Source organism: Gambusia affinis, linkage group LG16 (assembly GCF_019740435.1).
Source record: "Gambusia affinis linkage group LG16, SWU_Gaff_1.0, whole genome shotgun sequence".
Lineage (NCBI taxonomy): Eukaryota > Metazoa > Chordata > Actinopteri > Cyprinodontiformes > Poeciliidae > Gambusia > Gambusia affinis.
The window spans coordinates 9,330,936-9,348,074 of NC_057883.1; the positions used below are offsets into that span (position 1 = coordinate 9,330,936).

A 17,139-nucleotide genomic window follows, 5' to 3' on the forward strand; every position below is an offset into this window, starting at 1 on the left:
AGAAACTCAAAGGAAACACAAGTTATCACCTTCATTTTGTACCAAGATGTCACAACGAGACTCATTACTTTGAAGAAACGTTCAGGGTTCCCAGGAAAAACCAGAAAGTACCTGGTTTGTAAGCGAGTTTGGTGTCAAGAATTGCAGCAAGGAAGCAACTTACCTCTCATAAGAACCATGAAAGATAACTGATGTTCTGTAGTAAGTAGGAGAGAACCCAAAACCTTGGTACTTACTGGGGGAAATGAAAAGAGCTTCACCTGATAAGCCCTCTTCACAGTATTGAATATTACCTGTAGCTACTTTTTGTTTTGTAGATATAATTGTGCTTTATGTTGGTTGCTTTGTGGTAAGCTGTCTATTGAATAAGATGAGGTCCTTATCACCAGAGTAAATAAACTACTAGCTACAATAAATAACTTGAGATCTTCAGTGAGAAACGTTTTCTAAAAGCTAATATCTCTTCTGATGCACAGGTGTAAAACATGTGGTGAGTACATCTACAAGGGAAAGAAATTCAACGCTCGTAAAGAGACGGTTCAGAACGAACTATACATGGGACTCCCAATCTTCCGATTCTACATCAAATGCACTCGGTGTCTTGCTGAGATAACATTTAAGGTGAGTTGTAGATATCAGATCATTGTCACAAACTACTGCTGGCTTTTTTTTTTTTTCATTTAAAGTCTTTCAATAAGAATCAATTAACTTAATTTGATATTGCAGACTGACCCAGAGAATACGGACTACGCCATGGAGCATGGTGCAACGCGTAACTTCCAGGCTGAGAAACTCATTGAGGAAGAGGAGAAGAGGATCCAGCAGGAGAGGGAAGATGAGGAATTAAACAACCCCATGAAGGTATTTTGTTTAATCCACAGTGTTTGTTGCTCTTACTAGAGTTAACACAAAAGAATGGAGAAGTGATTGTGTCTTGATCCGTCGCCAGGTGTTAGAAAATCGTACAAAGGATTCCAAGATGGAGATGGAAGTTCTGGAGAACCTCCAGGAACTGAAGGAGCTGAACCAGAGGCAGGCTCTGGTGGACTTCGAGGGAATGATCGATAAATATAGAGAGCTGGAAAAGAGAGAGAGGGAGCGAGAAAAAGAGGAGGATGAGCGCGAAACGAAGTGAGTGAGGAAAGACCAAACAGAGTAAAACACGGCATCAAATTTGCACACAATACCAGTCTGTTAAGTTAAAATGGGTTGTTTTTTTCTCCAGAGAGATGTTGGAGCGTGTGCTTGTGAAAAGACTGAGAGACTCTGACTCCGATTCAGACAGAGAGGAGGAGAGCAGCAGCCAGTCTATGGTCTGTGCAGACAAACCAACAGATATCCTCACCACTGACAACACTGATGTGCAGGTTTGTGGAAACCCTGTTGCAGAAAATTGTTTGAAGGAAATCTCAATATTTGCAATATTTGGGTTCTTTTTTTTCTTTCTTTTTTTAAATAATTTCCTTGTGGATGATTGTTTTGCACACATAAATAATGTACATAGTTCCCAATTTTTATTCTTCCACAAAGTCAGTCAAATACTTAAAAATTTGCAAGAACTCTCACACTGCACAATGTGTTAGATAATAACAGCCTATTTCACTAATTTTGACAGTTTTCTGCTTTTTCAAATATTAATAGCCCTTAAATAAAAATCGTGTTGCAAGAAGGAAGCAAGAGTTGGTGGCATGCTGTGTTTTCACAGGAAGCTTCATCTGGTGGAGTAAAGAGGGCCAAGGTGGAGAGCTGGGCGAAGAGTGTTGGAACCCTGGGAGGCCGGGGGGCGTTAAGCTCCCTGGTGGTACGAAAGAAACCAACGGCAACAGATAAAAGACCCACTACAGAGGAAGCAACTGTTTCTCCTGTATCAAAAACAGGTAACGCACCCACATTACAAACAGCTGATGACAGATTGCCTGCTTTAGTCAAACGTGTCTATTGAAATTTTTGTTTGTTTTGCAGATTCAAAGACATCAATGGGTGACTCGACGGATGCTCCTAAATCCAGCGTTTCCCAAAACGCCTCATCATCTCTCAGCCTGCTGGGGGCGTATTCAGACAGCGACAGCAATGACAGCGAGTGACAACATATGTAGAGAGGAAGACTTGTGAAAGTTCATCTCAGAAACTAAATTATATGCAAGTTATATTGTCATCCACCCTCGTACAAATCATAAAAATATAATTTTTTGATTTATTTTTGAGTTAAAATAAACTTATGGTGATTGTGTAATATTTTTGAACAAAGTGTTCCATTAAAATATTTTGTTCAAACTTTAAAAGACTGATTTGACTGCAGTGGTCATTGAAAGTAAGATTTAGTGATGAATTAGAATGAAATCTTGGTAATATTATAAATATTTAAACTGTTCTTGTGTTTTTTATTGCAAAAACATGAACTATTAAGGATTAAATTTTAATATTTGAATTTGACCCCCATCATCAATACCTGCTCTGTCATTAGGTAACACAGTCACTCAAACAGGAATTAAGAAAGCATTATATACACTGTATTTCATAAATATGCAGCCATTATTTTAAAAATACACTTGTTCCAGTGTTTTAGAAGCTTGATGAACTGGTCTCATTCTGTGTTATTAAAATGAAATCCAGTGTAATTTTGTTTATTTAATCAATCAAATGGAAAATAATTCTTTTACATAAAGTTTCTTAGCAAGGCATAAAAGATGGACATTTCGTTTGCACTTATCCACCTTAGAGGTGAAGGAATATTATAAAAACATCCAGAAAGCCACCTGGAGTTTTTGTTCAATATTGGCTTTTGCTCTAATTACACCAAAAATAAACAGCACAAAATGACGTTCAGCAGACAGCAGAAGATAACAGAGGATTGAGGCCACTGGAAAAGAAAATGTCAGAGCAGAAAAAAAGTCAGAATTCTTTGGCTCTAATTTAAAGGGGCCGAACACAAACTTAAATCCCAACATTTAAAATCGTTTTTGTTTTTTTCCAAATACGGCACCACAATGGAGGGTCGAAAGACTTCTGGTATAATCTATTCCACATTTTATAGACCTATTTAAAACTAAAGAAGTACACTTCTTAAACATAGCTCCTTTATATGTGGAAAAAATGGTCGCTCAGAATTAAATCTTGTTTCTTTAAATTTGCCGCACTAAAAATATCCCAATATCCCAACATCCCCCCTCCGTGCCCTCGACGGCAGACAGCCTTGCCAGTCTATGTTGTCCCGGGGTCAGTCCAGCCTGCTCCACGCTCTGGAAAGCTCCAGCTAACACCAGCCGACTATAAACCAGTCGGCTATAAACCGGTTTTTCTTCCAGAATGTCTTATTTTTTTGGAGAGACAACATTGATGAAAATTGCCTGATGATAACCGGAGCGGGAGGAACCGTCGGTCAAAAGAAAGAGAGTGAGTTGTTTTTTTATTTTAGCTTAAGCTAACTTAGCTTCTCCGTGTTTACAGAGGGATGCTCGTCAGCTGCGCCGCTCATTTATTTAACAACTTATATTTCAGAGGTAAAAAACAACAACATTTTTTTCTGCTTTTTATCTTGACAATAATAGTCGGGGAGCAAATTGATGGCTCGAAACATAAACGCTTTCTAGCTCTAGCTGAGTTACCTGGCTAATGTTATTCAAGTTATAGAAAGCAGCTATTTGATTAAGCTTGATGGGAAACCAATGAAGATTAAGAGGTTAGATTTTATTATTGACCTATTGAGTTATTTTTATTTTTTTTCATTAAAAGTGTATAATATTACTACGGCTAATGTAGTAACTACTAACATGGTTCTGCGTCTTGCTATAATCATCAATATATTGCAAAAGGTCGCACCACACTCTTATGTGATGTGATTTATATTTGATCCACCTGCAGATGCTAAAATAAATACTCTTTTAAAAACAATCTGCATATTTACTATCATGTATTCAGATCTTGGTTATAGCAGCAGCAGCAGTTTAGGTTTTATTGCTCCAGACGTTTCTCTTTTTCTGCTCAACCCTTAAAGCTTTTTAAGGATGACCGTCGGTTTCAGCTCCAGATATGAACGCCTCATCTCCAAAACATCCACAAAGCATCACTGTCAGATCCTCACATGCTTCTCTGTTTGGGGTAGCAGCTGAGCACTTTGTAGAGTCTTAAAATTTAATTCGTTAATTTGTTTTGCTGTCCTTGATGAGGAATATCATCCTAACAGCATAATGCTGCCAGCGCCATGTTTCAGGTTGAGATTCTGTTTTAACCTGACCCTGCTTTACTAAATCACTGAACTATCACATTGTTGACTTTTTCATTAAACCACGGTGGTCTGTTATTCAAGCCTTGGATGATTAAACCAGCTTCAGGAGAAAGAGAGCATGAGCCACTGTCCAAATATTTCATAGTTATGACATCCTGTATTACTCCACTGTTTTCCTCAGATCCATGGCAAAGTGGCTAAAGGACTACCTAAACCTTGGCAGCAGGCGTGATCCTCCTCAGCCACCGAGGCCAGATTACACTGAGAGTGAGATATTGAGGGCCTACAGAGCTCAGAAGGAGCTGGACTTTGAGGACCCCTACCAACACTTGGAGAAGGAGCATCAGAATGGGGGCTTTAGCTCTTGCACCACAACTGTGAGCCTCCCCTCCTTCCCTGCATTTGGCTCTGTGCTGTCTGACGGTGTGGAGGTACGGTACCGAAGCCTTTACGCTCGGCTCAATCTAATCCTTTCTGAACACATCACATCTTAAATTGTTGCTTTCGATCATGCATCCTGAGGTTTTATTTATTTGCGTTCACAGTTTTTTCTTTTTTGTTTTTCTCTCTCTGTCAGCAATCTGTTTGGTTATTTAGTTTCTTTGAATTATTTTCGTTCACATTCAGGTGAAAGTTGTTTCTCCAAAACACAGACTAATTAAAGTGGACTCTCAGGAGTTTGGCCGCTGTAAAATTCCTCTCAGTCCAGTCGCTGTTCACGAAGAACCTGTAAGCATTATATTTTTAATGTTTTGCATATGTATTTTTTTTTTTACATTTTCTTTCTTACAGCCCTTTATTTTGATTTGTGCTCATTCCCATGTTTCCTATGTAACAGCTCTCGTCGTCTTTCTTAGCTCAAGTCTTCCCTTTATGTTTATACGTGCTATTTTTTATTTATTTTTTTGGACCGGCTCCCCATAAAGGTGGTTCCTTCCGCCCCAGCAGCATCAGATGGTGAAACGGATTACTCTGATCCCTTTGATGCGCATCCAAACCCGAGAGGCCGACCGAACTGGGAGCTCAAATCTGAACCAACAGACTGCTGCAGCTACATGGAGCCATTCGAAGCCCAGCGGATCATTGCAGGTTTAGTAATGAGACTTGCATGGGCTGAAATAGTGCGAAAAAGGCAAACAATAGAATGCTGTGCTCTTTCCACATTAGACCTTTTTGAATGATTTTGATCCTTCTTAAGTTTGGCTAACGTAAGATTCTCCGAAAACCTACTGAACGTTTGTAAAGAAAGCTAGTTTTCGGTTTTATAGCGTCGGGGATTCAAGCTAACTACAGAGGCGGTTTTGCTACGTGACGAACTTCAAGGGGTTTTATTGTATCTCCCTGTTCACTGTTTAGATCTGCAACACACCGCGATGACGAACAGGACCGCGAGCGGAGACGGTGGCCAGTTATACGATAACCCTTATGAGGAAAAGAGCCGCCACCAGCATCGAGCTGCTCCACCAGCGCAGCAGCAGATGCAGAAAAGCGACGCTGGAGCGTCCCTGATAGACAGCAGGGAGAGCCGGCTGCCTCAGGACGACGAGAGGCCGGCTGATGAGTACGACCAGCCGTGGGAGTGGAAGAAAGACAACATCTCTAAAGCTCTAGCAGGTAAACCCGGGCGATCCCAGGATGGGGAATCTATTTAGTGAGGAGGATAACACGGTTTGCTTTCTGCGTGGCTGCAGTTCAGTTCGAAGGAGCAGGAAGGGAACGCTCCCGAGCTCAGCCGGAACACACGAGGTTTACCAAGACGGGCTCTGCGTCGTCCGCGTGCGATGCGACGACTCTGCGACTCGTTGGCGACACTCCTCCTCTGCTGGGTGAGAGGGTGGATCCGTCTCTGCCTCTGGAGCAGCAAGTGTAAGAGGAAGTCTGCATTTCTGCTAATGACGTTGACGGTGTTTGATGTGAAAATCAGCGATTCTGTTATTATGAGCAATGTGAATTTCTGTTTTCGCATAGCAGACCTAAACGACTGTATACTATGAAGGAGGATTAAGGCAAAAAGAAAGGAAAATAATTTGATTAGAATCTCATAATTTGACTTTAATCACAGACTTTTATCAGCCATGTAAAAACAATCACTTATATTCAACTTATGCAGGGTCTTAAAGGTCTGCCTTTGGATATGTGTTTACAAAAAAATAAAAATTAAGTTACAGGTCGTGTGTATTTTTTCTTGTGGTTTCCTGCAGGTGGTATCATGGAGCTCTGAGCCGCTCCGAGGCAGAGTCTCTGTTGACTCTGTGTAAAGAGAGTTCCTACCTGGTTCGGAAAAGCCAGACCTGCCAGAGCGACTACTCTTTATCACTCAGGTAGATTTTAATTTCTAGCCCAGTTTGCGATTTACGTCTGACATTTGTCCAGTTTCAGTCGTTCTCTGCTCATGCTTTTAATCCACGCACAGAAACACACATTATCATGTTCCATAACTATCGTGACATTGTTTTGTTGTTGGAAGCTGCCGACGGGTAATTCCTTCATCGTACGATTGAGGTTGCTGCTTGTGAGATCATGTATGATTTAAACCTTCAGGCAACTTCTACTCTTCTGTAATTTTCTGCCTCACCTGCTCTTCTACTAATGAAGCCTTATGTAAAAAGTTTCATTTTTTTATTTTTTATTTTTTAACAAATGTTCTCAGCACGCCACATAATAAAAAGGTAACCAAAACCTTTATGTAAACATTTCAAGTATGTGTTTTCTACTTAAACTGCACATATTGCCAAACGGCAATGTAAAGCAGGGTAATGAATCAAACTGCATGTGTAAACTTGTGTAGGGAACACAAAAACAAAAATACTAGATGGAGAGCCGACACAAACTCAACACTCGACGCACACTAAATTGCAAAATGCTTGGACGGTGATTTAGGTTTTATCAAACTAATGTATTTCCTAAAGTTTTCAACAGCACTTCCTCGCCAAAATAACCCTGAATGATGGAGCTGCTTTTTCTCTCCTGGATTATGTCAAATATTCTGAACTGTGCCAGGCTCAGAGAGATGCTTTGAGGAGGCAACTTTTGAACTTTTTGATTGTCGAGAAGATCTCTGGCGCTTTTCATATCTAGCCTCATCAGAGGCAGCCTTGGGCTCCCTGTTAGCAATATAAAGAAAACGTGTCATCACTTTATACCAAGCAGCTCTGGTTCTGGAAGACTGCTGTTTTTGTACAAAACAGAAATCCGTTTCATTTTTACAGCCGCGTTTTTTTTCTTCTTTTGTGATCAGAGTTGTGAGCCTTGGAATGGGCTCTTTTTTTTTGTTTGCTTGTTTTGCATAATTTTAGTGTGAGGTGAGAGGTTTTTAAGAAAAGAGAACCTGTTGCCCATTTTATGTTTCCTTTCCCATCCACATTTCTCTCTGAAGGTTTTCATACAGACTCTCTGTCAGTCAATATGAGGGCAGCTGTTGTGAAATAATTCGCCCTCAGGCTTGGAGCTGCTCCTAATCTGTTCCAAGAAGCGTGAGAAGATATAATTATTTGGTAGGATTATATTTACATGAATGGTTCTAGATAAATGAGTAGGCTGCATTACTTTTCGTCCACATTTATTTTTATTTATGTCATTTAAGTCATTTCCAAATATGTTCACTGTTTAGACTGGACAATAAAACTTCAAATTGAACATTTAGGATGTAGAACTCTAATGACCTTCAGGTCTTAAAAATCAAAGTGTGAAGAGGAAAGCTGTCTACATTGTGCACCACATATTGCACCGTTTAGTTTTTTACAAAGACTCCAGCCCTTATTCAACATGAAAGCACTTAATTTTTTAACCATTCAGAAATCTGACGTTAGGAGGATTTTACATATTTCTGACGTTTTACTAGGAGTGTTTTGGATGAGTTTTTTTGTTTGTTTTTTTTTAGACTACAAGTGTGCTAGTTGGAGTTTGTGAGTGTGTGTGCAGACCCAAGGGTTAACCTTAAATGTCAGCTTCTCATTGGCTGTGTAACAGCCGTATTTGTGGTGTCTCTTTAAGATGCTCTAGTCTAGCTGATGACGTCACACGTATGCGCCGTAGCTTCTCTGTGGAGAACGAGGGAGAAACGTGCTAGACGGACATGTTGTTTGGACTCTGTTAATTTTATTTATGTTTTGATACTACAGCAGCCGTTCAACCGGGCATTGCAAGGTTGTTGAAGAGTGCGTTTATTAAAGATAACACTGTGGAATTCTAGTACCAGTGTGGTTGCGAGTTTTTTTGATCGACCTGATGTCTCTGCCGCCTCCTCTCCTCCCTCAAACGTAACCCAAACGTTACAGCTGTAAGCAGAAAACCATCACAATTAGCAGAAACAAAGGCTTGAACGCACCAATCTGTGTGGAATTAATCACCCGTGTCGTTCTGTCTTCCTGTCAGGAGTTGTAAAGGCTTCATGCACATGAAGTTCACCGAGTCCGCAGACGGCCGCTACGTTCTCGGTGAAAACAGTCCTCCTTTCTGCACCATCCCCGAGGTCATCCACTACTACACCACGCACAAACTGCCCATCAGAGGAGCCGAGCACATGTCCCTGCTGTACCCCGTCATTGTGCAGACCCTCTGACGCTGACGCACACGCTCCTGTTCCGCCCGGTGCTACTGAAAGCAATGTCTACTCAACATTTACAGATTACGTCTTCACATTTTCCCACTGCGACCCTCCAAAAGCTGCCACTGAAGAATTTGCTCGGTGCCATGTTTTCAATGTGTTGGAATGAAACCTTCTTGTTTTAATATCAAGAAGGGCGTTTTAAAGTGTCTCATGCAGTCAAAGTATACTTTAGTTTGTGCCGATAAACCATAATATTTTTTTGTTCCCCCCCTGTTACTCTCATGTGGTTTTCACTAGATAGCCAGGTTATTAAAACCACAGTCAAAATGTTTCTACAGCAACAAACAACGATATTATTGCCCTAAAATATCTGTTACTAAATTACCCAAACAATACATCAGTATCAGTCAGCCTGGCCTTCCTTTGCTTCCTTGGACTCTGGTTTTCAGAGGCTTGTGAATGTCCTGCCATGTTGCAGCCATGCACCCTGCAGTGTTCTTGTTTCGTCATGTTGCTGTGTCACTTAAACATGACTCGGTAACTTAAACTCCTGCAATACTAGTTTAGAGAGTATTTACTACAGTGTTATACAGAAAGATAATGGCTTTGTGGTCCTGATTATCAAAGAAACTTTGGTAGGTTATTTACTGTGCTATTTTATACGACTCTAAATGTAAGCTCAAAATAAAGGTGTTCTGTTTTCCACTTTGTGCTGGGGTTCTTTTTTTTTTCCAATAGCAAATATGTTATTCCCAATTACAGGCCAGAGAGTTCAACCTTGGTCTCATCTAACCAGAACACCTTCTCCCACATGTTTGTTTTTGCCTTAGTGTCTTGGAGCAAACTCAACTTCTTGTGGCTTTCTTTCTAAAATTTATTTTATTTTTATATCCACTCTTTTGCTAAAGTCAGATTTGTGGCAATTCCTGTCTATTAGTTATCCTAAGATATTTTCCCAACTGAGTTGTGAAGTTTTGACCACATTCAGAGTTATTATGGACCTTTTGTCTGCTGCTGTGAATAATATTTGTCCAAATCTTGTTTTTATATATATATATATATATATATATATATATATATATATGCAAGCAGGCACCTGTTACTCAATAATTAACTGTAGCCCACAATATCAAAACCTGCGGCTCGAAATCACGAGCCGTTACCTCTGTTGGCTTTTCGAGTTACCATGGCGATAAAAACTCCACAAGACTTGCTCAGGAAAGAATGGAGGCAGGTCTTGGAAAAATCATGAGGGTTTTTGGTGTCGTCATAGAAACGTCATTTGACTCTGTCCGCAGAGATAATTCTGTACTCTGTTAAAAAGGGCAGTATATACACAAGTGGCCTCCAAATCGCCCAAACGTTTGAGGGAAAAGTGGTATTCAAGAGTGTGGCTGAGTGTAACTGACGACCAACAAGTGAGGCAGTCAGTGGTTTCGTCGCTGACTGACCAATTTTTTTATTATTATTATTTTTCTGACCTTCCCTTGTTCCCTCACAAATATCGCTCTTCTGACGTATGGCCATTTTATAGCTTGGCCATGACCACCAGACCGCACACACCAACGTGCTTTCACTGTGAATGAGGTACAAATGTGAATCACGGCACAATCGAAGAAGATAGACGGCCCTCGACCAAGCTTTGAAAATGGTTCCGATACCACTGTAGTGTACTTGAACGGGAAGATGTTCTTCGGATATTCGGACTGCTTTGAGTCAGATTAGCTAGCTCTAGAATTCCATCCGGACTTGTGTGTCATACTCACAGAGCAGTGGGGTTAATTACCATAGCAACAGAGTACTGACCAGGACAGCCAGTGTTCTTAGCAATGGAGACCTTAGCTTGGCACGAGTACGCCGCCTAGAGGCAAGCTGGCAGAAGACAGAAGGGGGTAAGCGCCGCATGACTCCTGAGATTTGACCAGCCTAAATTGACAACCACTCTAGACTTTCCAAATAAAGTCTAGAGTAGATAGTTCCCACAAGCCCGAACCGGAAGTAAGTTACCCCAGAAATGCGCCAACTTGGTAGGCAAACGGTAAACACCGCTACATAGCAGGACCATGAACAATCCTTAAATTTATTGTCCAAGGCTTTTTCTGCGCTTCAGGAGAATTAATTTAGTGTAGAGTAGTAGCACGCCTTATGAAAATAGTCAACTAGTTATTTGTGTTTACCGACGGAGCTTTAATGAGGGGAATGATGATGTGTGGTTGTAGTTTAAGAGCATAAAGTTGGTTCGTGTCCCGAAAGACTATTGTAAGTTTAATCGCCAGAAATGGCACACAAAAAAACCGAAAGCCTATCAGCTCGAATGGCTGTCTTCTCTATTACATGCTATGTGACGCATTATAATAAATCATAATTAGCAACAATAGCCTACCAATTTTATTTACAAAGCCACAGCTGAAACGAAGTGCTGAACGTCAGAGATAAATGAGATAAGAGAAAGCATAAAAATAAAGTGATAAAGCTATAAGAAATTTTTTAAAAATCTAATCAAATAAACTTAAACAGGTACTGCTTAATATTAAGTGATTATAAATATGGGCACGTAAGCAGTGATGATCACATGTGCTAAAGTACAGCAGCGACTGAATGTAAGTTAGATTTTATTTTTATTTTTTATTTTTTCTCAAACACATTTGTTGCAGCCAGAAAAAATATCTGCACATCTACAATTTATTTTCATGTTTAATACTTTCTGTAAACGCCACAGTTGCAACCCAGCATTATTCATCACCAGCAACCTCATCAAAACTCAACACTTGCTTAGAGGAAATAAAGGTCTGGCTGGAGCAGAGCTTTCTCCAATTCAGCTCCAAAACTGAAACCACCCTTATGGGGTCTTCTCATCAGATCCAATCATCATCCATAACCAGCAACTTCTTCTCTGCTTCCGATATTCCTCTTTCATTAGCAGTCACAAATCTTAGTGTAAAACTGGATCCACAGCTCACTTTTGAATCTCATGTCAGCCTCCTCTGCAAGACCTCTTTCTTTCACCATTTCCAAAATCTGTCCCATTCTCTCCCTCTCAGACATAAAAAAAAAAAAAAAAAAAGTCCCACCCCTTTATCACCTCCAGACTGCACACACACTTCTCATTGGGTTTCCAAGAAAGATTCTGCAGTCTCCAGTATATCCAGAACTTTGCAGCTAGGCTACTGATGAGAGTGTACAAACATGACCTCAAACCTCCACTGGCTTCCCGTCTACTCTGAGGGCGCCAGAGTCCACTGACTATTTTGAGAACCTTTCTTAAGACATTTCTTTTTAGCCACATTTTTGGTTCACTTAGATGTTTATTTTAACCTCTTTTATTTATTTATGTTTTTATTTTTTATCCATTGTAATTACTTGTTTTGTTTTTAGACTTTTGTAATCCTTTGAGATGTCAAGGTGTAAAAGGCTTTAAGAATAAAACATTTTATTATTTTTTACAATTATTAATATATCCTTATCCAAATGGTTAATAAAGCAATCAGAGTAAATCCATGCTGTGTTGGATGACATGTGTTTCCTCTGGATATTAGCCAGCCACAGTGGTCGATGTTTGATACTTAGTAGCAAAATTTACTCACAATTCATGGAATGTAATAAAAACTTCTCTATGCTGCTTTCTTGCTTCTGTTTTTGCACATATCATGGTTGTAATTTTTTTACACTATCCACTGCAGTTTAGCAAATCTTAGCACTGTAGCTTATGTTAGCCTTTACACTGTTGTTTGCATTGTACTGGTGCACAACATGCTACTGATAGCCCATCTAGTGACAGTACTTTAGCAAACGTTTGCGTTGTAGCTCATTCTTGGCATTTTTGTATGACAAAGAGCGAGACTAGCTATGTTATTTTAAGTTGTTTAGGCTTACCCTAAGCTGAAGTCCGTTGGACCTGACTCATAATCAAGAATTATGATTTGGGTCAGAGTGACGCACACTTCGATAGGCGCCTTTCAAATTTCTTCAGAAATCTTCTGGTTTTATTTATGTCCTTACTCACCCAACCTTATGTCAGACTCTTTCTCTCTCTTACCCATGCAACCTTGCTTTGAGGCCGGTGACTATCTCCATCTGTCTTTGGGCATGAGGCAGGGGAAACTCTGGACAGGTTTCCATTTACTAATTATGAATTGACAATGTCCAAACTTTTTGAATATTGTTTCTAAACTACCTCTACCGTTAGCATGGACCTGCCAAATCGATTAAACCAAATATACATGATGTATATTATGTGTAAAAGGTTTTGAAGACCATGTATCAGCTTCCTTCCACTTAGCGACTAGGCTCTCACTGCTTCATGTTGCCTTATCATATAAAATAACATACGTTGAATTGCGTGGCTATAATATTAGGAATGTATGTGTCTTGACAATTTTTCCAAAGTGTGTGTCATCAGCCTGCACTGCTGTCATGGGACCTGAAGTTCAGCAACCATCTGAGCGTACATCCGACCAGCTCAAATATCTGGACCGGTAAGAAGAACTAACACCAAAAGTTGCAGCTGTTCAGTTTCTCTCTTGTTTTTAAATGAGTCTCCTCTTGTTTTTCAGTCAAACTGTTCAGTGGCTCGAAAAAAAACCATCTAAGACAGATGCCGTCAAGCGACCTGGTATGGTTCATATTTTCGCCCCATTTTTTTTTGCTATGAAATCACAATTTCTTTGTGATACTACAGCATTGGTTTTACTTTTCCTTGCTTCTCACAGAGTTGGCCCCTACTTGGGCGGACTTGACCAGAACTCGAACTTTCTACTCTCATATCCGGTAAATATAGCAGTTTGAAGAATGAACCTGACTTCTTCTGATTTCTGTTTTTTTTACCATGTAAATGCACTCTGATGTACTATCTATAACTTGTCTTAACCTTTCCTATCTCTCATTTTAAAAAATATGCTAAACATCTACTATGAACAAATAAAGGAAAGTAAATCTGTATGTCTCATCTAGTCAGCCTCCCTTTCCTATCATTTTAGCCTCATACATTTTTATATTACTATGACTAGATTAAAGTGTCTCTTTCTTTCTTTTCTTTTAGACTTTCTCCCAAATCGAAGATCAGCAAATGGGCTCTCCATGCCTTCCCATCTGAACGAGTATGTCAATTGGCTCAACCTCGGCCCTATGCAACAGGGTGGCAGCCTGAACTCCCTCTACCAACACCTGTGAGTAGCAACGTGCACATGTCTAAAAACTGCTGTACTCGTGACAAGACCAGAAGTAGCCCATTATGCCTCTTTTCTACATAAGACTCATTAAGAAAGGCCTGGACATCAGGTCTGAAGAGCACCTGTACACTAAATTTTACACTTGTGGGCACACATGACTCGGGTTTCTTTTGTTTTGCTTCCTCCTGAACCAACAGATATAAAAGTTTTGTTTCTGAATCCTAATTTTTTGTCTCCTCCTTGGGCAGGTGGGTTTAAATGATGTAGTGTCCTTAGTTTTTTTTTGTAAATACGGGAAAGGTGGAGTGAGATTAAGATGGAAAAATAGAGAAATGAAGAATTTTCATGGACCCCTGCTGGAATAAATCCTGCAGATAAACCTAGATCTCACTGAAGTAGCTATTTACATTTACACTCTGGTCTGAAAATGCTTTGGGGTCTCTTGTGAGGAACTGCATAGTTTCAGATATTTGAGAGATGTGTGGGTTTTCCCATGAGTCTGTTACCTCTATAAGGCAATCTCATATAGGCAGAAGATGATGGAAAGATCAAACAGTTGTTTGATCGGTTCAGATACTTGCATACATTAATATGCTGTAAAACAACAGGAAGAGTTTAATAATACATACCATCTTCAGGATCTGAGTTCTAGTATTGCATCTAGTATTGATACTCACAACATCTTAATTTCTGTAGGTTTAGGGTCATATCCTGCTAGAACATGAACCTCCACTTGAGCCTCGCAAAAACTCTAACAGAATGTCCTTTGCAGCAACCAGTAATAACAGCCAAAAGTGTAATAATTTTAGCCGTTTTAAATGTAATAAAACCAATTATATAATCCCCAACTAATGATGCAGCAAAAAGTTTTGAATGTACAACATGTACTAAATAAAATAAAGGATCACATAATCTAAAATTATGACTCCACATTGCTGCGTTATTTAAAACCGTTTCAAGTGAATAGTACAACAAATAATTCTCTAAATGGGTCTGATAAACATATTTACGGAGAGAGTACTTATGTTCGAATGACTGTACGTAATATTCATTGAACCCAAAACTGCAAAAAAGTATTTTACTTCCAAGAAATGGATCATTTATTTAGCATTTCATTATCCGCCGCAGTTGTTGCGTTTTAAATCTGCACCAATAATTTCCAACAACAACATATTATTGGACAGATGTCTCAAATATAAATGTTATTCATAGGTACTACAGTAGTGGCTTTAATTACATTATACCAGTTAGTACTACACCCTGTATTTAGCTCCATCCATCCTCCCATCGACTCTGACAAGCTTCTCCGTTCCTCCTGAGGGGAACCAGGAGAGTCGGGAGGGGGAGAGTGAGGCGATAACACTTTACGATCCTAACTTTTCTAGAATTACTCTATCTGCGTTGTGTTTTCTGTAGGTGAGTAGAGCGTCACTGTCGGCAGTGGCCTCCCCCCGAACTTGCAAGCTCGCCCAGCCAAAGAAGCGGCATCCTGACCCTGACCCTGGCTACCTAGTTGGATCTCGACCTATGACCCATTTGACCTCGTCCCGTATAAGCATGCTAGCGAGTGAGTGTAAGTTTCTTTCATGTGACGCTTTTGATCAAATGTTGCTGCTGTTCTGCTTCCTTTTGAATGCATTTGTCTTTACAGTTCCAAGGGCAGAACATCCAAAGTATGAGAGACCGCGCTCAGCATGCTGGCCCGTTTCCGTCTCAGCCAGAAATTACGTCCCCTCCCAAAGACTTCTTGAACTGGCCTGTCCCAGAATACGGAAAGATGTGTATGACGGTTATGACCCATTTGTTGTCAGCCATGCAGCTCTCTGTACTAACCCCTCTCCTCGGACATTACAGCTCTCTGTGCCTCTGCCTCGAAAATGCACTCCAAAGGCATCAACTCGCCGCATCTAGTCTCTAGAGAGGTGTTCGATGTTCTTAGGTTCATCACCAAACGTCTCGCTGAGATCATTTCATTCCAAACAGCAGTAAATTTGCCAGCTCTGCCTATTGCCTCAGTTATTAATTTTTGTGTTTTTTGTGGGTTGAATCCTAGCTCATCAAGTCTGGTAACAGTTTTACAGTTGTTGTCTTAAAGTCAGTGATCACCATATGTGAAGATGTTTAATCACAGCTAAAATATTTAAATTCTATAGGTTAAGTACTTTATATTAAGGTTGTTACAGGCAGAGTTATTTTGATACAGCACAATCACTGCCATCACATCTGTTACAAACAACGCTATGGGGAAAAAAGGATGTACTGTGCTTTTTGTACATATATCCAAACCATTTGATCTTGTACATCTTGATTTTTTTTTATAAAGTCTGTTTGGGTGTTCCTCAAGGGTTAATATTGGGACCATGTCTTTTTTCAATTTAAATAAATAGCTAGGATAGCTCCAACTATGGTTCATGGATGATGCGGTTATTTATCATCACATCATCATGCTATTTTAATCTATGTTTAACCTCTTTAAAAATGATTAATGCAGTTCAAATTGGTCCCCCCCCCAAAAAAAAACTAAGCTTAATTAATATGCAAATAATTTGATTTTATTGCATTTTAAATATATCAGATTTTCAAACAACTTTTAAAAACAGATGAGAATAAACTGAGTGATAGAAAAAAAAAAAATCAAATTACGATTTCATTTACTCTCCTGTCTGACCTCCTGCAAATTAAAGTACAAGAAGAACCGTTTAAAAGGAAAGGTATTTAATCCCAAGTTGCCTGCCAGTCTGGATGTAGGCGTATGAATATGTGCACATTTGTGTCCTGCGACTGCTCAAATGTGGCTCTAGTGTAAAGCTTCTTTGAGAGGTCAGTATGGTTATAAAAACACCATGCAAATTGAGTCCTTCTAACATTTTCTGTCAGGTGTAACTTTGAGGTTGGGTCCCATCGTTGCCTCTTCCTCATCACTGAATAATAAACATCGAGTCTTACCGAGGTTACTGAGGCCTGCAGTGCATGAAACGCACTGGAAGTTAACAGTTAAGTTTTTGTTGAAGTATTCCTAGTTTTCTGTAAACTCTGCTCTGACGGAGCTGACACACCTACATGTGTGCCTGATGTTGATTTTATGAGCCAGGACTGTCACCAAGTGGGCTATTATGGATGTGACATGCTGCTTCATCACTGGAATCTCATTAGAGCAGAAAATAAAGCATGCAGTTATGGAAAATACTTCAAACTAC

The 17,139-nt window shown here is 39.8% G+C and overlaps 4 protein-coding genes across 8 annotated transcripts in view; 3 read left to right on the forward strand and 1 right to left on the reverse strand.

Moving 5' to 3' along the window:
* yju2 (YJU2 splicing factor homolog) overlaps positions 1-2,511 on the forward strand; it is a 3,463-nt gene extending 952 nt beyond the window's left edge. Inside the window, exons 2-8 of one of the 2 annotated variants that reach the window (XM_044143070.1) lie at positions 3-201; positions 477-621; positions 727-861; positions 950-1,131; positions 1,226-1,367; positions 1,706-1,877; positions 1,963-2,511. In XM_044143070.1, coding sequence (XP_043999005.1) covers positions 556-621; positions 727-861; positions 950-1,131; positions 1,226-1,367; positions 1,706-1,877; positions 1,963-2,084 — 819 coding nt within the window. In that variant the 5' untranslated portion in view covers positions 3-201; positions 477-555 and the 3' untranslated portion in view covers positions 2,085-2,511. The remainder of the gene's footprint in view (positions 1-2; positions 202-476; positions 622-726; positions 862-949; positions 1,132-1,225; positions 1,368-1,705; positions 1,878-1,962) is intronic. The other variant, XM_044143069.1, reaches the window with a different exon arrangement.
* Positions 1-10,346, reverse strand: part of LOC122846247 (cocaine- and amphetamine-regulated transcript protein-like) — a 13,619-nt gene extending 3,273 nt beyond the window's left edge. Inside the window, exon 1 of the mRNA XM_044143074.1 lies at positions 10,256-10,346. The gene's annotated coding sequence lies outside the window, so the exon portion shown is untranslated. The remainder of the gene's footprint in view (positions 1-10,255) is intronic.
* LOC122846244 (SH2 domain-containing adapter protein F-like) lies at positions 3,140-9,479 on the forward strand. Of its 2 annotated transcripts, XM_044143066.1 has the most exons (8): positions 3,141-3,393; positions 4,407-4,656; positions 4,853-4,954; positions 5,152-5,314; positions 5,582-5,839; positions 5,917-6,091; positions 6,427-6,546; positions 8,600-9,479. In XM_044143066.1, the coding sequence occupies exons 2-8, from the start codon at positions 4,411-4,413 to the stop codon at positions 8,784-8,786; spliced, it is 1,251 nt and encodes a 416-aa protein (XP_043999001.1). In that variant the 5' UTR covers positions 3,141-3,393; positions 4,407-4,410; the 3' UTR covers positions 8,787-9,479. The 2 variants fall into 2 exon arrangements, with proteins under 2 accessions (XP_043999002.1, XP_043999001.1); XM_044143067.1 differs by lacking the exon at positions 4,853-4,954 and having other exon boundaries at positions 3,140-3,393.
* Positions 10,347-10,513: 167 nt separating the features above from the next.
* Positions 10,514-15,945, forward strand: theg (theg spermatid protein). 3 transcript variants are annotated; one of them, XM_044143073.1, is made up of 7 exons: positions 10,514-10,666; positions 13,161-13,249; positions 13,328-13,386; positions 13,484-13,541; positions 13,813-13,939; positions 15,359-15,509; positions 15,594-15,945. In XM_044143073.1, exons 2-7 carry the CDS (start codon positions 13,188-13,190, stop codon positions 15,851-15,853), a joined length of 717 nt encoding a protein of 238 aa, XP_043999008.1. In that variant the 5' UTR covers positions 10,514-10,666; positions 13,161-13,187; the 3' UTR covers positions 15,854-15,945. The 3 variants fall into 3 exon arrangements, with proteins under 3 accessions (XP_043999008.1, XP_043999006.1, XP_043999007.1); XM_044143071.1 differs by having other exon boundaries at positions 10,515-10,666; positions 15,359-15,515; XM_044143072.1 differs by lacking the exon at positions 10,514-10,666 and adding an exon at positions 10,673-10,772 and having other exon boundaries at positions 15,359-15,515.
* The last annotated feature ends 1,194 nt before the right edge of the window (positions 15,946-17,139 follow it).

Coding starts and splice junctions, on each gene's coding strand:
- LOC122846244 (XM_044143066.1), top strand. CDS start 4,411: ATGGCAAAGTGGCTAAAGGACTACCTAAACCTTGGCAGCAGGCGTGAT. Junction 4,955..5,151: donor TCGCTGTTCACGAAGAACCT/GTAAGCATTATA, acceptor CTCCCCATAAAG/GTGGTTCCTTCCGCCCCAGC. Junction 5,840..5,916: donor CATCTCTAAAGCTCTAGCAG/GTAAACCCGGGC, acceptor GCGTGGCTGCAG/TTCAGTTCGAAGGAGCAGGA.
- theg (XM_044143071.1), top strand. CDS start 13,188: ATGGGACCTGAAGTTCAGCAACCATCTGAGCGTACATCCGACCAGCTC. Junction 13,387..13,483: donor AGATGCCGTCAAGCGACCTG/GTATGGTTCATA, acceptor TGCTTCTCACAG/AGTTGGCCCCTACTTGGGCG. Junction 13,940..15,358: donor AACTCCCTCTACCAACACCT/GTGAGTAGCAAC, acceptor TGTTTTCTGTAG/GTGAGTAGAGCGTCACTGTC.